General features: G+C 43.8%; 1 protein-coding gene across 3 annotated transcripts in view; it reads right to left on the bottom strand.

The window, feature by feature from the left end:
- CAPZB (capping actin protein of muscle Z-line subunit beta) overlaps nucleotides 1-23,046 on the bottom strand; it is a 63,834-nt gene that overhangs the window by 4,421 nt on the left and 36,367 nt on the right. For all 3 annotated transcript variants that reach the window (XM_040585913.1, XM_040585912.1, XM_040585914.1), the window contains 4 exons: nucleotides 22,608-22,721; nucleotides 9,376-9,517; nucleotides 8,736-8,852; nucleotides 744-809 (listed from right to left, as the gene is read on the bottom strand). In XM_040585913.1, the coding sequence (XP_040441847.1) occupies nucleotides 744-809; nucleotides 8,736-8,852; nucleotides 9,376-9,517; nucleotides 22,608-22,721 (439 nt within the window). The remainder of the gene's footprint in view (nucleotides 1-743; nucleotides 810-8,735; nucleotides 8,853-9,375; nucleotides 9,518-22,607; nucleotides 22,722-23,046) is intronic.

Here is a 23,046-nt window from a genome sequence, read left to right as displayed (position 1 = left end):
GAGAGGGTCCCCCTGAGCCCCCTTCTCTGCAGGCTGAACCCCCCCAGCTCCCCACCAGACTTGGCAGCGCCGGGTTAACAGTTGGACACGATGCTCTTAAAGGTCTTTTCCAACCTCAGTGGTTCTGTGACTGTAGCTGAGAATTCCTTCCTCTCTTGTCAAAGCAGCTGCAAAGATCAAGGGAATCCAGAACACCGTCATCCAGGCGGGCGCCATGGAGCCGCAAAGCACAGCACCAGAGCCCCCCTGAGCGGCCCACGCCATCGCACCCGTCCCTCCGCGTGCTGAGCACGTGGCTGACAACTGCTACAAAATCCAACACTAAACCCGCCTCCAGCGGATTTAATGAACACCTGATACACCCTGAACTCTCAGCAAAAGGGACTGTTCTGTATAACGCAATCTGACATAATTCTGCCCCAAAGCGACTGTAGAAGCAAACACAGGGGCAAGAAATTGTTAACGAGTTCAGGGAAAGGACTACTTAATTTACAGGGAGGTGACTGCTGTAACGAGCAGGAGACAAAGTGCAGACTGGTGGGGTTTGTATCTACAAACGACTGGCAGTCGTGCTAGGAGGAGTATTGAGCCATCAGCACTGAGCAGCATTTACACAACTAGACTCTGTACAATACTAGTAACTTGTTCGTAAAGACAAAAGCAACACAAGTCTTTGCTACGGGACCAATACAGGCACGAGAACCTGTAGCAGGCTCACGCTGCGCTGGCTGCACGGCACTTACCTCTACCAAGCGTCCGATATTGGCTATGTGCGGAGAGGAGTCACTCACAGTCTCATCTTTCTCCATCTAGAAAGGAAAGACACGTGTCCATTGGTAACACGCAAATCTGAAAGCAGACGCACGGCAGCTTTCCTGACCAAAGGAGGGATGGAAGAAGCGTGTCTCAAAACCCCCTCCCATAAACACTCCTTCAACATGCAAAGAGATCAGTAACGTCCTGAGAAATTCCCAGAACGTGACAAAGGCTCACACGCTGATAACAGAAATGAAGTGTAATAAAAACCATGAATCAAACTAAATCCCTGCTGTAGATCCCCGGTGTAGACAGGCACTACAAACTTGTTGTTCCCTACCTACTACAGGGCTGCAGGAGATCTACAATAGCGAACATCTAACACAGGCAGCACAGCATGGGGATATGAAAACAAGGCTGTTGTTGATGAGACGCACACAAGGATGGTGCTGTCAGCTGAACAGCTGTGAACTATCCCTGCAAAAACTGCTGGTCCTTTTAATCTTCGTCTCAAACGCTACTTCCGACCACACGTGGGGTGCGTTTTCCATTCTCCAGATCGCCTGTTAAATGACACCTTCGGCATTATTTACCCTCCAGCAGTGAGGGAAGGTGCAGGCAATGCAAAACCCGCAACTACCTGCAAGACTGGTGATGATTTGAACTACTGCAACAACACAGAAAGAGAAATTCAACAGTTCGTAGTTCGTTGTTCTTTTTCGACCAAAAGGCTGAACCAACATTTACTGAACTACCAGGGGGAAGGACGTACAAAGCCATTACGTATGGGGGGAAAGCAGCAGACTGCCTTTTGCTGTAGAAATTGAGAGTTGGAAGAGTGTGGTACCTGGAGAGGAGACAGGTACCCAAACCGGGTGAGATTTCCATAGACTAGAAGCTGGGAGCTGGCACCGCAGGATGCAATACTCGCTTTATTCCGTCTGACACTGCCCCACAGAACGTCCACCCAGAGGCCGCAGCCATTGGTGGTCTGCGCCACGGATAAGACTACGTTCCCCAGTTCTCGAGATGAAAATTCTGGCTAGACGCAGACAAGCTGCTGAACAACGAACATCAGTCCCAGGAACCTCAACTGATACAAGATGTGCTGAGATGGCATGAAAACAAAACTGGGAGAAAAATGTAGTGGGAAGAACTGTCTTCAAAGGGTTTTACTAATCCCACTGAATTCTCTTATCCATCTGTTCATATCCCTCCCTCAGGGTAGAGTTTAAAAATCTGGGCCAGCTACAGGTTTCTTCTAATAAGCCAAGTCCCTAACAGGCTTGGGAAAGCATGTAATTTAGTTGGAAGCCCGAAGGCGAAAGATAACCTAGAAGAGGGGGAGAAAGAGAACAAGGACATTTAATTTTTTCCTTCAGATTGCAGTCAGATTGTTTACATGTAATGGAGACGCGCTGCCTGGAGAACAGATCCAGTTGCAGTACAGGGAGAATATAAATCTGAACCACGCAAACACACATATACATGTTACTATCAGCAAATTGACCAAATCTGGGGCAGCCGGGGAGCTGGCAGCGGGTCTGTTACTTCCACAGGCTCCCTGCTGCGTCTCCTCCACACCTGGCCAGGCCCAGCTCATTGGTAAGCAGCAGAATCTGAAAATAGAATTATTTTTTTGCAAAACGTATATTATTACATCTCCATAAAAACTGCTGCCAGAAGGAAAACATTTATGTGCTAGAGAAGCCCAGATGTTACGAGAGAGGCTGTTTTAATGGAGTTCGGAGTTAGCAGCCATGTTCCACACACAGCAGCGTTGTCGGGAGTTTTAAAAGGTTCCTTCCAGCGGCTGTTACTGCAGGGTCCGAAGCAGAAAGGCTATAGCTGCTTAAATCGAGGGGTTAATTTGCTTTGAGGGGAAATTCCACTCTAAGTCGACGTTAACAAGCAGCTCATCTTCCCACTGTCACTCCCCATCTGCCGCCGAGCTCAGCCAAAAACCTAGCGCTCCAGAAGGAGCCAAGTCCGACCTACAGGGCCCAGTCGCTCCTCTCCCGCTCGAGATACGCTGCTTGGCTTCTGTGCCTCATTTCCCCAGCCATCTGCTGCAAGTCTGACTCAGAGGGGAACTCGCTTTGGGGTATATTAAGCTCTCGATGGCTGGCTGGTCACTTCGGATGTTTCCTGCATGGAACAGAGCAGCTGTTTGGGCTTTCTGTAAACTTAATTTGGAGGAAGAGTTAATACGAAGAGAGAAATCTAAGTTGGATAAACACTTGGGTTCATCATGAAGGCATCTAAAAATACTAGAAAGGTAAGAAGGAAACTCATCCACCATTTTGCTCCGAAGAACTGACAACAACACCCACAGCTGCTCTGGCCACGGAGCGACATGAAAATCTCTTTAATGAAACACAGACCGATGCGAGCCAAAGGCTCCCAAGCCACAGGCAGTGGGCAGGCTTAAGTCTCCAGGTGGAAAATACACGGAATTATTTGGAGATCAGTGAGGCAAAATTTAGCCTCTCTCTCTCTCTCTCCAATGCTTATTTCAAACTGTAACTAGATAAATGAAGGTTGTGAGCTCCATGGAGCTTGCAGCTTTGTAGAAATCAGCTGAGAACTTGCCTCACCCTTTTATGGCCTTTGTATTTACTCTACCCAGCGTAACCAAAGGTATCCCATATCCTTTACCAAACTGCACATTCGAAACCACGAGCAAACCTGGGGATGCTACATCAAGGCTACGTGCCACTGGTCCTTACACGCTCAGCTTTTCTACTCTCTTCTTTCTAACACCAGCTATTACGTAACTGAACCACTGTAAAATCCGTATCTTCCTGTGAAGCAGAAATAATTTCCCAGACAATCAGCGTTCAGTACATCTCTGCCATCCTCTGCACCCTAAAATACCCCTCGGTTAGCAATTAAAGGGCCAGCACCTCCAGGAAACGGGACGATTGCTGAGGGGGAGCTCGAGGATCGCCACCGCTACAACCTGAAGATCACTCCGGTGATAAAACACTCCCCAATGCCCCGCTTTATGTTCCAACATCTGGAAGTCGGTGGGATAGGCCTTTACATGAAAGCTCAACTTGATGGAAATATACGACTCTCCTAATTGCAGAGCACAAGCCTCGGAGGATTTACCTATTATGATAAATGGCAGAATGTCTCTGCTGGTGTTTTATTGAGCAGTAATATATCACAGGGTACATCTTCCTGAACGCAGGGGGAGCTCAGTTTGCAACAGACCAGCCTTCATCCAGCTCTGCAAAACCTTCCACCTTCGCTAGGGAGTATTTCAAGTATGAAAATCAACACCCATCTGTGCAGCTTTAATCTGAAATCCCAGGTTTCGCTTCCCCTACAACTTTATATACTCCCCCTCCCACACCTCCGTATGTAAATAAACTACAGGTTTTGAGCCAACTTTTTTTCTGCAAACTTGCACTTCCTCACAATGTTCATCCTGGCTTAGGAAGCAGACACAGGTTCTTTGTGCACACCAAGATCTCAGAAAGGCACCTGTTAGTCTTGCTTTTAAGGAGGGGGCTCCAGAAATCTGTCCAACAAAGTGCAGTTTTGACTATTTGCCAGAAATCGGGAAGGCTACATCTACTTTGCATAAAATGTAACAGGATCACGCAGCTGCTCTTACCTTAAATAAAAGTGCAGCCTAATGAAACCTCAAAATTCAGCCAAAGCAATACAGCGCCATGGCAAATGACACAAGTGATTCCAATGTACACAAAGAGGACGGGACCCGAACGTCTGTCAGAGAGAAAATCATCTGCCAAGCATCTGGCTTGAATCAGGAGGGGGGTGGGAGTTACCTGCAGTCACTGGAGAATGTGCAAGGTAATTGAAAAGCTGCTGGCGTTTTTCATTTCCCTGGAAGCGTTGCCCTCTTTGTGGTAAACTGAAGGCAGCGTGTCCTGTCCTTTCCTCTCAGACGTGCAGCACTTCAGCCTGCGGCCCCCAGTCAGGGCAGCCGGCACATAACACTCCAATCGCTCCTTCCCTGCCCGAATTCCAGCCTCAGAGCCTGTCCTGACTGCAGCCTGCCAGCGACGGACGTGAGCTGCGAGTTACCTCCTCCATCCTCTGGCCCGTGGCGCTTCAGCTCCCAGCTCTCGAGTTGCATCCAGGCTCGTCTCCAGGACAGGCTGCCTGGAGGAGCACCCTTGCCTAGGCAAGTGTAAAACCAGAAGTTCTCTATCTGACACTGCACGCCTCTTGGGGGAGGAAAAAAAGAAGAAACCCAGCTTTCTCCTTCCAGTTCCACCAAAAAGTTCTTCTGTAACGTCCTCTGGAGTCAAAACAGAGACGGCTACACACGCTGTGTCAGTGTTTACGTATAACACCACATACTGCTGAAGGTTGGAACAAAACCTTCACTAGGCCAGAAGATGAGCGCTCTCCCACACAAAAGGACTGCCTCGACAACCATCTAACGAGGAAGTCAGGATGAGGATGTCATTACAGCTTTAACACTCCCAAAGTTTTCAGACCAAAATTACGGTCTATGGATCCTACGTGCGTGGAGCTGGCTAAGGCCTTCTCCCATCCTCTCATGATAAGCATATACATCCACATACAAAACTCAGCTATGCATATGCATAAATTATGTAAGAACTATATCTCACAATACGTATGGCTTTATGTTGCATACTTCTGTGTGCATATACACACGTTTCTCTGTTGGATCAGGACAGAATCTGAAAACCTACATTTAAAAAAAAAAAAACACATCCAAAATCCAAAACTCTGTTCAGAACACATCATGTGACATTTTATTTGAATTAGTCTCTGATTCAGTTCGTTTAAAGAAACCCCTGTAATTGAACTGATAAAGCAAAAGCCTGAAGTTCTCATTCGCAAAAACCACCAGGTAAAGTAAATTAAAGTTACACAAAGGAGGTTTTCAGCTTCCCAAAACAGGTCGAGTTCTTCATCTACCACATCTCTCCCTCTATTTTCCTTATTCTGCCTGCTCAAAACCATAAAATGCTCGTACAGTTACTTTTGGAGACAAAAGCAGAGACAACTCCTGTTGTAGGCACATGAAAAACTGCAGTGGGAAAGCCACGGAGAAGCAGCAGTTCAATGAATCGGAAGAGCTACGTCAATTCTCACTGCATGACACCAAAGCAGACGTAGGCCAGGGACATGACCTCTAAGCAAGAGCTACCCTGAACCCACCTTCACACGGCCCCAAGCCAGGTGTAAAAATAGCCAAATTTTTACACGGCGCCTTAGAGGGAAAAAATTATTCTTAGAAATTCAGCACAACATTTAGGAACAGCCCAAGTGGGAGCCTTGTAGTAACAAGGGTCTGGGGATGTTCAAGAAATGCAAAGACAAGTTTTTCCAAATAAGTCTTGACAAAGGCAACAAACCCCGCAACGTTCGTGTCTGATGCAGGGCAACAATATTTCACCAACAGGAGACGACAGCAGAGAACGGCTATTTCTAGACTCTTACTTGGAGATCCAAGCTCCGCTCCACCATGCTGCCCAGTCACAGAACAAACAGCATTGCTTGACTGCTCGCACCGAGCGTAATCCGCAGACATTAGGAAGGGGAATTACTGAACAAGTGTTTCCATATGAAGCTGCGAACGCTCCCCACAGCATTTCAATGTCAGACATGCCCAGCTCTTCACTGCTGCCAGAGGTGGTGAATTAGGAGGCATGACATTAGCTGTTCCTTTGCGCCTGCTCCTGGCCACCAAGTTAATCATTCCAGTCATCACTCGAAAAATACCCGATTTGCAGCTACAAGGCGAAACCGGTTTCAAAGTAATGGCTCTCAGCAGACTTCTCTTTCAAGGCACTGAAAGGTTCTCTCTGCCATCACTTTATAAGCCAGGATATTACAAAGCTTGTGAACACTTCAAAAGCTTCCACTGAAACACAAGGACATCTGCTATTCACATTTTAGGATCAAAGGTGCTCAGGTAGCTTAAATATTGAGTTGACCAAAACCATGTACAATTCACCATGGACAAAATTATTTCAAAATTATGGTTAGGACATCAGATCACTGATATCACCGAGGTAAAACTGTAACCTACCGTTTGAGAGATAGCTAAAACCTACTTTTGGTGCCTAAGTTTGCTGCAGACTGTATAAAAAGCCTACCAAATAGGTAGGCTACCAAAAATAAAACCTGCTGTCCTGAGGTGATGTGGCAAACTGGATTGACAGCAAAGTAAAAGCCTTGTGCTCGGGCATTTAGTCCAGCTACAGCTAAATAGATGGCTGAGGACAAACAGCTCCTCCTCACAGGGCATACCTCAAGGCAACATGAAGATTTTCGTTTTCTGCCGTGGATTCTGACGAAGCCTGTCCCGTTAAGCCTACTATGGCATCTGCAAACAGAAAATCTCCAGCCCAAAGCTAAATTCTGAAACTCAAGTTTCCATTGTTTGTGCAGAAGCAGTGCATCATTACCCCAGTGGCTTTTTTATGGTTACTTACATTGGAAGCAGGCCCCTGCTTTAATGCATCACATATGAATTAAATGATCTGCTGTTAAAATGATGACAGAAGCATGAATCTCCCACTAAAGCTTAGAGAATGAAAGTCAAACTAAACAAGGCCTAGCAGTTCAGGCCAAGGTGTACTGAGGACACCCATCCTCAACAGACTCTTGTTTTCCTTGGCACGGCTCTCACGCACCACAAGGCCATGGCCAGAGTCAAGCCCTTGGCCTCCACTTCACAGCTATGATTTAAAGTATTAGCAAGGCCTGTGATTAAGTATTTGTCCGGGTCACCATAACTCGGGTGTAATTACTGCAAAAATTTTTAAAAAGTATGCAGTGCTCAAAACTGTCTCCAGATGCCTTTCCCCCCCGCGCCGCTTTTCCATCAGCTTCTTCTGTAAATCGACAACATGGAAAAAAAAATCACCTAGGTCTAGGGCAAGCTTCTGCGACTGCAAGACTAACACCGCTTCAGTTCCTCTCTGCAATCACAGATCCTTCTTTCCTTCGCCTGGCTCAAACCTGTACAAAACCACGGACTGTTTAACAGAGTCTGCATTGTCCTTTGTATCGAAAGCAACAGTCTGCCCTGGGAAGTCTCATAAAGGAGTTGTAGCTACTGCCAATCTCTCTAGTCACTCACGACCATACAACACGCCTCCTGTCCTCCAGAGTTTATTACTCTGCTCGACTCACCGATTTCCACAGTCCAGATCTTAAGCAACCGCAATTCATCAGCAGCATGAAGCAGGGAGACAGCAACCTTTGGCAGGTGGGCACCTTCACCCCGTGAAGGCAAGGCCAGCAGCTCCTGCCTGCCAGAGACTGAGAGCAGCCCGGCCCAAACAGCCAGCAGTCTGGCACGTTCCTTGCAAAAAACAGCTCTCAAGAGGGAGTCTAAGTAATTAACACCAGCACAGAAATCCCAAAAGTTTAGAAGATTATTATTTTTTTTTTTAAAGAGATTTCTTAAATTAGTGTTTTGGTACTGCAGGAGGAAAATACTAAAGAATAGGAAAAGATAAGTGATGTCTTCAAGAACAGCAGAGCCCTACAGTCAATGCAGAACACAGGTTTGTTCACAGTGGCCAAGCTGGCTTTTTAAAGAGACACATAACAAAAGAGGTCACCTTGTATTTTTAGAATCCTATTGGAATCTTCCAGTAAGAAAGTGAGCAAATCTTACAGATAAAAATATCTGGGTAACACATATGGAAGCATGAAGATTTAGGAATACCGAAAGACAAACCAAGACTTAAAAGCAAGTCTGAACTCCTACTGCATGTTTTATATTTTTAATTGAAAGCTCTACTGCCATCAAGCCAAGTTCAAGGGGCTTCCTGGCAATTACACACTTACGCATTAACTGTTTCACTGGGCTGCATACGCAGCAGGAGAATAGATGTTTATACAACACCTCACAAAATCAACTTTTTGTGCCTGACTGGGGCTACTGGGTATATAAATAAGGAAAGGCATGCCTCGGGTCTGCAGCATACGCTTGTGGCAATATACAGACATACCTGTCTGGTAAGGCTCCCTCCAAGGTTCATGGTACCAGAACCAGTTTTATTAGTCTGCAGCCACAGCATCACTGTGGAGGTCAGCTTGTAATGAGCAGTGCGACCACTGGATTTCTCCTAGAAGTGGAAGGATAACAAAAAGGGGTAGAGAGAAAAGGTTAAAATCCCGCCAAAACCCAAACGGTGGCTGGCCCAGAAGATTCCACAAGCAACAGGACAGATACGTGTAACTCCACTCACACGGCACAATCTGGTTCTTAAAAGCCATTTTAAGTGTGCTCATTCCCCTAATTTTCCAAAGCAAATCTAGTTAGAGCAATTTAACCTCTTTTTACCTTGTTTTTATTACCTAATTAGTGATATTTATCTGTAGACCTTTACATTAAAAAAAAATAATCTCAGGATCACATGCACAGAAAGCAACATACTTTCAATTCTTCTGGGATTCTTTTTGATTACAGCCCTGACTTATCTCTATCCAAATTGCTTCAGGGAATTCTCAAAAATTAACAGGGGAAAGAAGTTTACAGCCCCTAACACAATATTGCATTGTTCAGTGGAACACCTGTGCTCGTTAATTGTCTGGAATTAACTGGGTTTTGTTTTCACTTGGGTATATCAGCTGCCCCAGAGGCTGTACCTGAACCTCCACCACGTGGATGGAATCCCAGCATCCCTTAATCTTCTTTGATCCATCTCCAGCTTTCTTAATGAGGATCACCCCGGCAAAACCATGATCCAGATCCCAGAGGTAGACAGAGGAGACTCCACCTTCAAAATACCTGCAGGACGCAATCCAATACGCATGTTAAAAGTAAGCAGGATCCAAGCCAGAGTCAGATAGCAATAATAATCTTAAATAAGCAGAATCTCTATATCCTAGCAAAGATTTTTTTTTTCTTTTAAGGCGGCACACTCTCACCAGTTAACATACCTAGAAACACAGCAGTTTAAATCATTTTACAATACAGAGACTTTTAATTACAAAAAAAATTGTACATTTCTCTAAAGGAGAATAAAAGTCTAGGGAGAAACAGAGCTAGTTACAGATTTCTACAGTACTTGAGCAAACAATTCCTCTGATTCCAATTAACTGTAACAGCTGGTAAAAGCACAAGCTACAAAGCAGGCCGAGCGCAAGGCTTTATTTTACAGTTTGCCCCCCCCCCCCCCCCCCCCCCCCCCCCCCTTTTGCTATTGGGAAAGTCTGGAAGATCTTTGCAACAAAGTCTGCTAATTAAGACAAAAGGGAACAAGAAGCTTTACGCTGCTGTCTCAAAAGTTTGCGTGAAGCTTATTGATTTATTACAAATCGGGCTGAATGGAAACCAAGGTTCTTAGAAATGAAGGGATGCTGTTGAGGTTTACGTGTTATTCTATTGTATACCGTAACTGAGCCTAGAAAGTAAGCCAGACCACCTAAATCTCAGGTTGCTGGTAGCAAAAAACACTCGCCTAGAAATACTAATAAAACAATGACATCTGCAGAACCCCACACATTCTTTGTAACACCAGGCCTACACTCCTTGTGTGCCAGATGGAAGACACACTTTAAAAGAATGGTAAGCAACCCAACAGTGTAGGAAGAAAGATGCACAAGATGCAGCTTTGGATTCTAGAACACCAAAACTGTGACCCCCACAGCTTTTTACCAACAATTCCCATTCTTAAGTTACCGAAGAGCCATTAGGAGTATTGAGCAAAAGGGAATTCTCTTTCATGGCGCAGAACTCTTAGACCTCAGCAACGAACTCACACTGCACAGAATCACCATCTCCTGCAAAGAGCTAAGGAAAGGAGGAGACCCAACTTCAGCTGAGCCACAAGATCAATGACACAAAATTTTACTCATTGGACACTTTTTTTTCCTGCTCTGAGCATGCACTGCTGTTCTGCAAGTACATACATAAAGCAGACAAAACACCTGAGAATTCATTGTCTGGAGCAGAGCAGAAGCTCATCATCCAAAGACAGGAGGAGCTGCTCTGTCTGACAGTTCCCAGCAGCTAAACTGAGGAGTCACGCAGGTTAAACTGTTCTACGTTCCTGCCTCTTACTGTCACGACCGAGACGATCCCATCGATCTGCAAGTGACTGCATGTTTCTCCTCTTCTGCAAGAAAAGAAAGTCTCACTCATCACCAACATGAAACATTTGTTGAACCCTCCCACCTGCACGCTCCCCTCCTCTCTAACCACGAGCCTAGCAGTCGTTAATGGCACATAAGATTTGATTTACTGTGCATTTTGGACTTTATTTACAAGTCAGAGAAAAGCTATTGGGAAGTTAATGCAAATAACACAGGTAACCTTCAACATATTCTGTGCACTTACAGACCAGTCCAGTATGTTTTTTCAGGAAGGCAGAGTCACCAAAACAGCCCCAATTCTTTTTAATCGCATGCATCCAAGTCTGTAGCAAAACCAATGTTGACCCCAGGATGGGTATATGACTTCACATTAACTCACAACGTAATTTTCTTTTTAATGGGTGGCTACTGCTACTCATCACCAAGCTTAGCCTGGGCACATAACAAACATACACACCACTGTCCTATCATATTTGTCAAGCCACTGATAATATACCATTAAAAAAGGAAAGCCCTTTGCTCCACAGGCATGCTAAAGCCAGACTTCCAGCAGGCAATTTAAACCTAACAAACCAACAAACACCTTTTTTATATCCCCTGGGGAATTCACAAATGGATTTGGGTTAACGCAGTTAATGGGAATTTCAGTCCCGCAGCGAAGCTCGGTTCCAATCTAAGCGACCTCTCCTTTGACGAAACTGCAGCGTGAATCAAAGGCCAGAGAGCAGAAGCTATTGTCCCTTTCCAGACCACGTTTGCTTAAAAAAATATTCATATATAGAATAAGTGAATTCACTCAAAATGAACTGGCAGCCGCTGAGAATATTACAGTGTGTACAGACAGTTTCCCCATTACCCACTTTATGAGCTTGCTATGAGCATGAAACATTAATTAAGAGAAGGACCGAAACAAGGTTTTTGGAAATTTATTCTTACCTACTGTACTTTGATCCTAATGACATGAAACAGGAAAAAAATAATTTTTATGTGGTTCACCTTTATGAGATTTTACATAAAGGCTTTTGTGGGTATTTTAAGAATGTGCTAAAATGTTGTCTGAAACCACATAAAACCATCTGAAGAACCTCCCGCCAGAACTAACAGTGCACACATGGAAACGCTTTAACTTGCCTTTGTATATTTAATGAATCAAATATAGTATTAATATTGTTTTAAATACCAACATGCTATTTCAATAAAGTTGCTTTGCCATAGCCAGATCCAGTATCTTGAGACCCAAACAACAATGCCAGCAACCGAACCATTATGAATCCAAGGCACGCCAGGATATGTATTAGCCAAAGCCTCCTCTGTGCTTCAGCAATATATAATCACTTCGAAAATCCACTCCTCCCCTTCAAGGGGAGAAAATATATATAATTGATTACTACATTAGACTTCCCCTTTCCTCACGCAGCAACTAAAATGCACCAAAGTGGGATTTCTGAAGACGGGCTAAACCCAAGAAAGTCGTGTTTGGAGAGGGGAACATTCCTTGAAAGCTGTTTTCTTCAAGAAAAATAAAGAAGTGCTACAGGTTAATTGGCTGCTACATAATAGAAAACCAGATGACAGACAGATTGGTAGGAATTTAAATCTTACATTCATGAACTTGGATTTGCTGCAAGAAAGCTGGGCTACCTCCAAGAAACCCCTTCACCACAGATTAAAAAGCAGCACTTATTAAAATCCAAGCAGGAGAGGTAACCAGCTTGGAAAAGGTTCCTGAAGGGATAAGCTGGTATCTTCGCTGTTAAAGACACGGGCGGGCAAAGCAGAGCACAGGCCCATCAGTCACAGGCTGCAGTTGCAGCAGAACACTTTGAAAGCACAACACAGCTCCTGGGTCAAACAATTTCCTTGGACCGGCTGTTCTGGATACCCCTGCTCATGCTACGTTATCCTCCCACGCAGAAGCGCTCATACAAGGCAATCCATCTTCTTTAGAAGCTTGAGTCCTCTCCCACAGCACCCAAGGCCCTGTACAAAGAAATCAAAGAAATCTGCAGATGCTTCTGACATGCACAAGAGGTCTGAAGCGGGAGGAAAAGTCTGATTCCTTCCGGGGTACCGCAGAAACATCCCCAAGGATAAACCATTTTCAAAGGTCAGCAATTCAAAGCAAAACCATCTCTCCTCTTCTGCTCAGGGACACACATCTCTCCAGGATGCACTCCGGGGTTTACCTACAGACAAGTTTCTTAACGAAAAATGAAAAAAACAGTCATATGGTTGTCATGTCCCTTTATTAACAACCAAAATGCTGCCAAATGGTATCACAGCAGCACAGAAGAGTTTGGGTTGGAATGGACCTTGAAAGACCATCTAGTCCAAACGATACCCCTGTCCTCTCTGAGGACAGCCAGTGTTCTTACATCTCTGGTAAAATCTTTTTATAAAGTTAACCAGGAAGGTGACTAAAAGGTGTAGGGCCCAACATAATCATTAATTCTCTTTACAAAATTCAGAATAGCATTTCACTCAAAATCAATTACAGTTTTAATGTCATGATCAAACACTTAAGTTTTATATCCGTTACTCGTCAACCACAGAACTCCTGGAAAAAGCTGTTTTATACAAAAAATGTCACACTTAAGGCTGACCTACTTTACAAATGTAAGAATAAAAGAAAATATTTAAGCTAAGAGTGATCCAAAGCTTTATGAAGTGTTTGAAGTCTAAGCGGGTGGAGACGCAGGATGGAAACTTGTTTAAGGAACTCGAGCTGTATCCATGAAATAGAGACACTGTGGCCAGAACAAAGCCATAACTTCAAGAGGGATGTGATCGGGGAGGAAATCCCCCAGCTTCCAGCATAGACCTCAAGAAAGAAGGACAGATTAATCACTTTGGTTTACCACTAAAGGACAGATCAGAAAAGGACCAGTAACTTTCCTGATAGCATTCTACTTCTTACAAGCCTTGCAAATGAATGCTGGACCCTAGACGGAGAAAATGAGTTTCCACCGCACTGCAACACAAACAAACCATGACTTTCAATTACACTTCAGAACCAAATCACTCATCCATAAAAACACTTGCGTGTTTTCCAGTAAGTAACCGAGAGCCAGAAACAAAAACCCACCCAGTGTCTCTGGCTTATGGCTCTTGCAGCACTAAGCCACAAAACCCTTGTGCCAAAGCACCAGTACCTGGAACCCCCCGACTGGCTATGCAAACCTTCAAAAGAGTTGCACAGTATTTTGAGCTGGCTCATTTAAAGCAGCAAAATATATTTTCTTCCCCCTCCCAGGTTTCATAGCCATTTCTTCCAGCTACAGAAGTTCAGCACAGGAAGAGAAATGTCTCCATCTATTTAGATCAACAGACTTCCAAGAAACATGTCATCTAAAAAACCTACCCCCAAAGGAAAATATCGAGCATTCAGCTACAAATGTTTTTACAAGAGTGACAATGACTTAAAGTCACAGTCTGAGAAGCCAGTGTCTAACAGCAACCCCAAAACATTACCTAAAAGACCAGGTGAGGAAACAGACATTTCAACCATTATTAAAACAGATGGCTGTAATGGCAAATGACTTTGGCACAATTTTCACCGAGTCCTTCCCCTGTGATTGCACCCCATCACCTCAGACCAGCACATAAACAGCAACAGAAATATGAAGAAAGTGGCAAGTTCAGCACCCCACCCTCTGCCAACCCCAAAACCTTGCTAAGGTGTTCATTCCAATCACCTGCAATCTATAGCTATAGTGAAGGGGGGGGGGGGGGGGGGGGGGAAGCCTTCAGGGGGACGCCTTCAGGGGGACACCAAGAGATCTGAAGTGTCACTAAATTTTGTTGCCTGCATCCTCCATCCAGCTTTCTAGTAACGAGGCTCACAAGCCTGCTCTCTAATAAAAAGGGCAGGTTGGTACCAGGAACTAACCAGGATATAACACTTCTCCCACTGGCCTAAGTACAGATGATTTACAACTCCTCTCTCCCTCCTTCTTTGGTCCCAGGAGGGCAACCATGTAACACTTTCACAATGTTAGCTAAATACTTAAAATGAAGAAGTTAAAATGTTTGTGTATACAGACCAGCTGTTTTTCACCGCAGTTTATGAATTCAGCCCAAAGTATGCTTGTGGACTCTGTACAGGTATTTTACAGAAATTCTTTCCAGCATACACAGGTGCAAAAATCCCTCGAGCAAACATACCAATCTAGTTAGGTATGTGTAACTTCAATGCCAGTTGTACTTAAAAGCACACATCTGGACCATGGTGGGATGACTCAAACTGCGAAGCAGAGCTGTGAAGTGCAAGAACTCCTTAAGGAACGAAAATAGTATCCAAACAATGGGATCCTGAAGGCTAAAAAAAACCTCCCAGAGCCTCCCATTTTGTGCCTTCTAGTACTTCATTTAAAATAAATAAATAAAACCACCACAAAACATGTATTGCTCACATTTTCCTTACCATCCGATTGCTCTTGGCAGATGGACACTAATGACTAAATCCCCTTTGAGAAGTCACCTGGAAACAGTTCCATTAGCCACCTAATAAGCAAGACAATGGGTCACTTTGTAACATGTCCAAACCTGTAACCGGTTCATTAACTACCAGGAAGCGCCGACTGCTTACAAATCTTTCACCCGTACCCATCCGCTGGACCAGCGTGCTCTGCAGAGACAGCCCACTGCTTCAGCCACTGACAGTCTGACACATTTTAGGTTCTGCCAGCTATAATTCAAATATGGGTAGGAGGGGAGAAGACAGCAACAGAAATCTTCCGTGTCATGTATCGGGTTTGCCAAAGTCTGTGCAGACTACAGATTTCACGTGATGTACTTCTTTAAACCGGCAATATCTGACATGCTACAAGATGGCTATTAAGTAACTCTGTCTTCAATTTTCCACCATTAAAACACCACAGATTTGTGGGGGCACAAGGTAAAAATCTCTGTAAGTGCAAGCACAGCCATGTACTATTAAGAGATACTCAGTCTGAAAATTTCAGATTACAATAAACCAACACTTTAAAATCTAGTCTCACTCCATTTTTGAAAGCATGTAAGTAATTTCTTACTAGGGATTGCAAGCCTTCAGAGAGCGGTGTTTGAGGACAGTGCTGCATCATCAGTGCTGACCTCCTAATACAAGCTTTCCCTCTCCAGCGTTCACTTTTATGTAATCACAGAGAACCGTGGGAACCCAAGGGAAAAACTCCTCCTCCGCCAAATATCTCAGATTCAGAAGATAAGAATGTAGTCCGTACAGAACTGCTCCAAAATGAAGCACCCAAAGAAAAAAACAAAAATCAGATGAAAAGCAACTAATTTAGTTTTCACAGCATGACAGTATGCTTAATTTTTTCCCCTCTAAGTTTGCTCTAATCTGTGTATTATATATCAGCAACTTCAATATTGATTCTGGTTTGAGTTTTGAGCTGCCCATGGGGACTCCCAGCGCTGCTCTGTTTACTCTTACATCTAAACAATTTCCTTGGGAAAACATCATGGTTGTAATTTTAAAAAGCACACGAACATTAAAGCAGCGAGCATCTTGGCAGTTTAGGTCTGTCTTATGAGACTTCATCTTGTACTTATCAGTCTAACCCGGAGGCAAGAATCTCACAGATGACATAATCCTGATGTCACACCCTATTGTGCAAAACCCTCGCCAGCAGTGAGATGGAAAGTCAGGTTTCCTTAGTGCTACGATGCATAACAAATGCATCTGGATTCAATCTGCAGGGCCCTTGCTGCGAAAACCACAGTAACCATCATGCCCAAGAGAAAGCCATCACAAAGGGCTAGTAACCATTAATGAGGAACAGTGAGCTAATGGCAATAAAGTCACTTCAAAGCTTTCCATGGGTTCTGAGTTTAGGCAAACTAGGTTTACATCTAAACATAGACAGAATGCTTATATAAAGAGCTCACAGCTGCCTAATCACTTTGTGAGTTGAAAGTGGCACTGCAGGCTACAGGAATCGAAGCTCAGCGCCTGCTCCCCCGTGCACACCTACAGGCACGAGCAGCGGCAGGCTGTGCTAAAACCAAAAATGCTCATTATGCCTCTTACATCTGGTGCTCTCCTTTTATTTACTTGGTGGAATCGGCGCTGTTCCCCGCACAATATAAATCAAATTCGGTCAGGCAGATAAATAGAGCCGTTGCTACAAACCTTGCGAGAAGTTCAAAATCGGAGAGGAATGAACTCTGCCAAGAGGATCGTGTGGTCTATCAGACCAGGTAAATGAACATACGAAGGCAGGGGAGGAGAAATGAGATGACAATCTACAGCAGCACTCTGAAAGGATTAAAGTCTAAGGTCAGCCCTAATAGAGGGTTGCCATTTTTTCTTATCAAGCCAAGCGGGCAAAAGGCCAGTATCGGAGGTGGTTCATGCACAGAATCCAAAATAAATTAAGAAAACCGGTAAGAACAGCTATCAAGGGGAAAGCTATCCAGCACCTTACAGGACATCTGAGCATACTCGACAGCAGAGATGATGGTGCAGAGTTCAATGCCAACAAGCCACAGGGTCAAAGCAAGACAACCCGCAAGTTCAGTAAATCAAGCTCTTCAATGAGATTAAACACACTAATAACAACAAAAAAAATTAATAAAAAGTCAGCCCTGAGCACTCTAAAAACTGAAGGGCAAGCTTGCCTGTCACTGGGACTCTGCTGCTGCCCCTGACCAGCAGCACCTTCAAGCTCTCTAGCAAAAGGCTCCCGAATCTGCGCATTCCTGAAGGGCCACACGTACAGGCAGCCACTGTAGCCTTTCATCCTCGAGCTGAAAACAGAAAGGTGACAGACGTTCAGGTTTGGTACTTTCTATACCGCAAAGAGCACAACATACGCTTGGGCTGGCAGGGGTGCCATCCTCAGCACTGCTAACACCATCAAACATTTGAGTGACTAACTCCATTTTGGACCGGATTCCAAAACAAAATTCAATAATAAAAGGATTACACACAACAAAGACATTTTAGAGGTCAATCCTCTCCCAGACCTCCTTCCGCTCCTACCAAATTCCTTGTCCAGAGCACTAACATAATAAATTGAAAATGGATCAACATCAAAACACAGATAGAAGCAGAAGTTCAAAAGGCTTCATTGCTCACACTGTTGAGGGAACTCAAAACCTTAATCAGTAGAAACATTTTCAGGAGCAGAATGATTAAGATGAGCATTTTTTTCTTTCCTTTTCTTTTAAAAGTTGTTAAAAATCAAAAGCACCATTAAATCCAACTTAACCCAAGAAACAAAGAAGTAAGAAATAGCTTTCTAAATGTATGTCAGCTTACTAAACCAGTCCAAAGTTGCCAAAACTCATCTTGTTTGTAGAAATATTCAGATCAGCAGCATCCTTCCCCAGGGAGGTCTATTTAATCACTTCAGAAATTATTTCTTCCAGACAACAAAGCACAATTAGATTACTTAATTAAAGCACTGATTATCTCCAACGCAAAACAACAGAACACAGCATCTAAAATAGATAGATTTAACCAGATGCCCTGCTCCTCATTATGCTTTGATTTCAATCAATCGCGCACACACACGTCAAGCAAAGGGCAATACATTACAACCATGTGTTTGAAGAAATTATCTTCACAATATTGGAAGCGGAGAGCCAAGGCTCTAACTGAATGGTGTAAGATATTAGACTTCCATCTGGGAATAATAACCTACTGAACAAAAACATACCACGGCATTAGCTTCAGGCAGTGTCTGAGTTAAACCTGGCAGCAGGAGATCAAAATGAAACAGTTGTTTTTTGGGAAAGTGACATGCATTTTGGTAAAACAGATAACCAAGAAATACGCTTGTTGTTTAACTTAGATAACAGACAGGGACTTAAAACCTAGTACAATTCCTCTTTAACCCAAAAAGATGTGAATATGCCTCCAGAAATAAAAGGTGGGCAACTCCGAAGATACTTAAAGGTAGCATGCATTAAAACAGACACTGGCAGGGAACAACTCAGCACTGGTGTAAGAGGCACTGAGGATCCAACAAAGTTGTTCTTCTCGAGCTTTCACAATTTGAAACAACTCCATGCAATATTACAAGACTCCTCCAAGCTTGTTTGCACGCTACGGTCATTCAGTGTGCTGGCCAATAAGCTTTTTGGGACAAAACTAGTCACCAGTGAGGAAATCCAAATGGATTATTTCACGCAAATTGTTAACAAATGCGTAACAGGCTGCTGCTATCAAAACACCCACGATAGCAGGTGCCAACCCCTTGGGAAACAGCAAATACGTGCCAATGAGTCACTAAACGTAGGTGGATACTTACCACACCTGATTAAAACAGAAATCTAAAAAGGAACGGTATGTGGGCCAAATGGGACTGCCACAAGGAAAAACTGAAACTATCTGAAGTCCTGGGAGACACCCGAGATGAACCCTGCGAGGTATTATCACCTTACTGTGCATAAAGGTAAAACGGGAGATAATCCAGAGGAAGCTGGGACCATATGCTGAGAGCAGAGTGGGAATAGCACATATTCTCACAAGCACTTTTTTTTCTATAGTAAGGAGACGTCTTCCTCTTCCACACCCCACCAGAACGACCAGTATAAGATGTATTTCAAAGCTGGGGAATGAAGCGAGCACTGTGCAGAGCAACACCTCAGAGATCGGCGTTTGCAAGGTATTAAGATAACACAACATCTTTCTGCGATGGGCAGTCCACACTGGCCAGATGACTGCGAGCACAAGATCCAGCAGTTTAGCCCAGCATGGCTGGAAACAAAGCCACAAACCGCTTTGAAAAAGCTAGCAGAAACCCTCATTATAGGCCTAAAATGTCTAACAGCCCAGGAAATTCAAGCACACTGGGGCCCGGTGTTCTCTGTGAATGACTGCTTACATAAGATTATTTTTGTATTAACTGTTACCTCTCTACCATAAAACACAGCATAGCTGTGGTTAAGAGGTGCAGTTCAAAAACATTCTCGAGAGGGACAGAACAGCCGCTTAAGGGACCGCTGTATGAGACCTGTTGTGTCAGATCTGAGGTTTCTCTCTCCACACCATTTTCATCCCCTTTCATAACTGCATTTCTGCAACGCAAGCTGAAAGCCTAACAGTGCAACAGCCACTGTGCTTAAATTTGCAATTTTTTAAGAAAAAGAGTTAGTAATTGAAGTATCAATTAGCTTGGTGTCACCCAAGAACGGGCTGTTTGGACAGACGAACATCAGAGTGAACAGAGACAACAGAAGTCTCTGCAGGTCAAATCAAAAAAGTTTTCTGGCCACTGCCTATGAAAGGAACATCAATACTGGAAGGTGGACCTGTCATAAATCTTCCCATATAACAGAAACCCTAATTTCCACAAAAGATACAGCACTGAAGATGCCAGCATACTACTTTTTTGATTAATATAACAATGCTTTCAAGTGAGCCTGAAATATTTCACAACGCTGGAAAAACTCTGTTGCCACTGGCTCTGGGATTTGAAACACCACTGATAACTCTGTCCTGGAACCGATGCATCATGCACTCCTTTCCCAGCGCTGCAAACTGCCAAACCAGAAGACCACTGACACCTTTAATTGCCATCACATGGCTCGGTCCTACTTCTGGCTTTACAGTGGGTACACAGTATTAGTTTCCAGCTCCAGCAGACCATGGAAATTACATCATTGCAATTGCCATCTTGTTCCCACTACAACCTTCCCCACACTTCAGACTCCCACATGGCTTCAGCAGCTGCTACGCGGGTAATTGTTACAGCCATTCCTGACCTGATCTGTTGGCAAGACCAGCAAGCAGCAGCGTGAAAAGTTGATGCTCGTTACCCCCACCTCATTTCCCCCCACGGCTCCAATCTCCAAGTAAAAATTAAGCTTCTGATGTCAAAATACAAAATCCAATTGTCTTATTAAGGAAACTGCAGAGTTCAACTACTAGAACAAAAGCATGTTTCTATCCAATCCTCTGTTGTAGGTAAAATACAAATCATTTCCAATTTCAAGCATGAGGAACCTTTCAAATGGTCTGGTTAAGTTTCTCTAACTCTGCAAATTCTTTCCAAAAATGCCACAATTTTTTTTACACCGCTCAGCAAAATGTAAGCCACCCTTCTCCTCTTTTTCTGACACATTTCTGAGATCATAACATGCATCAAAGCATACTGTGCTGACAGATGCGCTTATCTAGTCTGACTACACTGCGACTCATAATGCCTCTGTCATTTCTGGCTGATGACATGAGAATGAAGTCTTTGTGAGAAACCCCTCCCGTATCCCCTCTAACAATGTATCGCCTATAAAACTTGGACTGACAAACTGAAAGATGAAATTTTATACAATCTCGCCTTTTACTTCCATACAATATATTAAGACTACTGTTGTACCACACGCTGAACAGGGTTCAGCAGATTCACCCAAGTCTGAGTAATCTGCACCGTGCTTTTCTTCCAGCCAACAAAACCTTTTTAAAGAAGTATTGTATCCAGCCATGAGTTCATGGTCACTTGATCAGAAACGGATTTTAAAAGACAACCTTGGTTGCATAAACCTACTCATTTTCATCTGAGTGTATTACAAATCCTATTGGTCCCAGTCTGTTCTGCACCTGGGGAGTAACTGCAAACCTCTTTGCTGCAAATGCAAAGTTCCTTTCTTCCAGTAAGTTCAGATACCAACCGCTCCTTACAAGACAAGCTGGGTATTTACGAAAATAGTACATGAAAATGAGTAAAAATTTGATACCCGTAACAAAAATGTGATGATTACACCTTTGGACAGGCTACATTTACATCAACCCACATCTTAAAATAAGTAGAAAATCAAGCAAGAAAAGTACCTTTTAACCTGCTTTTGTTAGCATTGTAGTAGTACAGTGACGCACAGTGAACTACCTCTAAGGATGTGTTTTATCTCCATTTTTGAGCAATGTGAAGAAGCAAGTTTGTTCACCTTCTTCATGGCCACTAGGCACCTCCAGTAAGAGAGCATCCCGTTACTGAAGAAAGCAGTAAATTCCATTTTTTTTTTTGCAACCCACGCTTGATTTTTACATTTAGCATTACTATTTCCATCCCATCACTGCTTAGGACACCACAACCTATAAAGACAACAGCTAAATCCCATCACATCTCAAGCCCTTGGACGCAATTGCAATACAAGATCAGGGCAGTCCCACCTTTTAGAAAAATTGTTCAACTGCCAAGTCACCCAGACAGTTTCCTGTTGCTGCTTTAAAAAAGACACTGCCTAATCTACGTTTATCTGACACATGCTCTATTAATTCCTTTGCTTTACACCTCTTTAACAAGACAGGGCCTAAAACGAGCGTCAGAGCACGGCCCTTGCAGCAGAAGTACATTAATCCCCGTATAGCTGCTGCATTTTGGTATACTAGTGCCTGCTGTTTTACTGGAAGATGTGAAAGTTGCTGAGATAGATATATATATAGATATAGATATATATGTACATACACACACAGAGAGATATTCTGAGAGACTTCAGGCTTGAGGGAATGGAAAAAGCAGATGGTTTAAGACTGAACTTAGTCAAGATCAAAGAGAACACAGGTCATTTCAGGACAAAGACACCATTAATCTGTTAAAGGGGGGAGGGAGGCAGGAAAGCACCTCAGCATCAGCTGACAAATTTGATCATGTTTTCATATTGTGAAATCACAGCAGATACGCTTCCCAACAGCAGATCAGCAGCTGCCCACCCATATTTCCTTGGTATGCCACTCTCAGAGGCAGCTAGCGACCACATTTTAGACTCATTGTGTGTACTGCATGCCTGCTGAAGGAAACAAAGAAAGCAGAGGGCTCTGTACGGTAGAACTGACATACAAGTCTCTGTACTGGTCAAAGGCATTGTTGGCTTCCACCTCCAGCTTGCGCAGGCGAGCAGATGGCATGGCACCGTCTTCCAGGGGAGGATCGTATTTGTTACTCCATGGTGATCTGCCAAAGAGACAAGAAAAACAGAGCCGGTTAGACAACCGAGACAAACTGAAAGGTTTGAGATCGGTGGGTCTGACCTGATCCGCAGATGCCAAACTTCCAGAAAACCAAAAGGCACGAGAGCAACCTGTAAGCATTTCACCCTCAACAGCCATTTCAAACGCTGACAAAAAGGGGACACTGACTCCTCAAAACTTCGTGTACCCGGGGAACACTTACCATCTTCAGGTTTCTACTATATCCTTCTTAAATATTCAAAAAGGAGGTCTCAGCACATTAGATATTTTAAATTATTTTCATGCAAACACAAATAGATTGTGTAGTT

This window comes from Falco naumanni, chromosome 3, assembly GCF_017639655.2.
Source record: "Falco naumanni isolate bFalNau1 chromosome 3, bFalNau1.pat, whole genome shotgun sequence".
NCBI lineage: Eukaryota > Metazoa > Chordata > Aves > Falconiformes > Falconidae > Falco > Falco naumanni.
The sequence above is the reverse complement of the archived record's forward strand: the minus strand, read 5'-3'. Positions and strand labels throughout refer to the sequence as shown.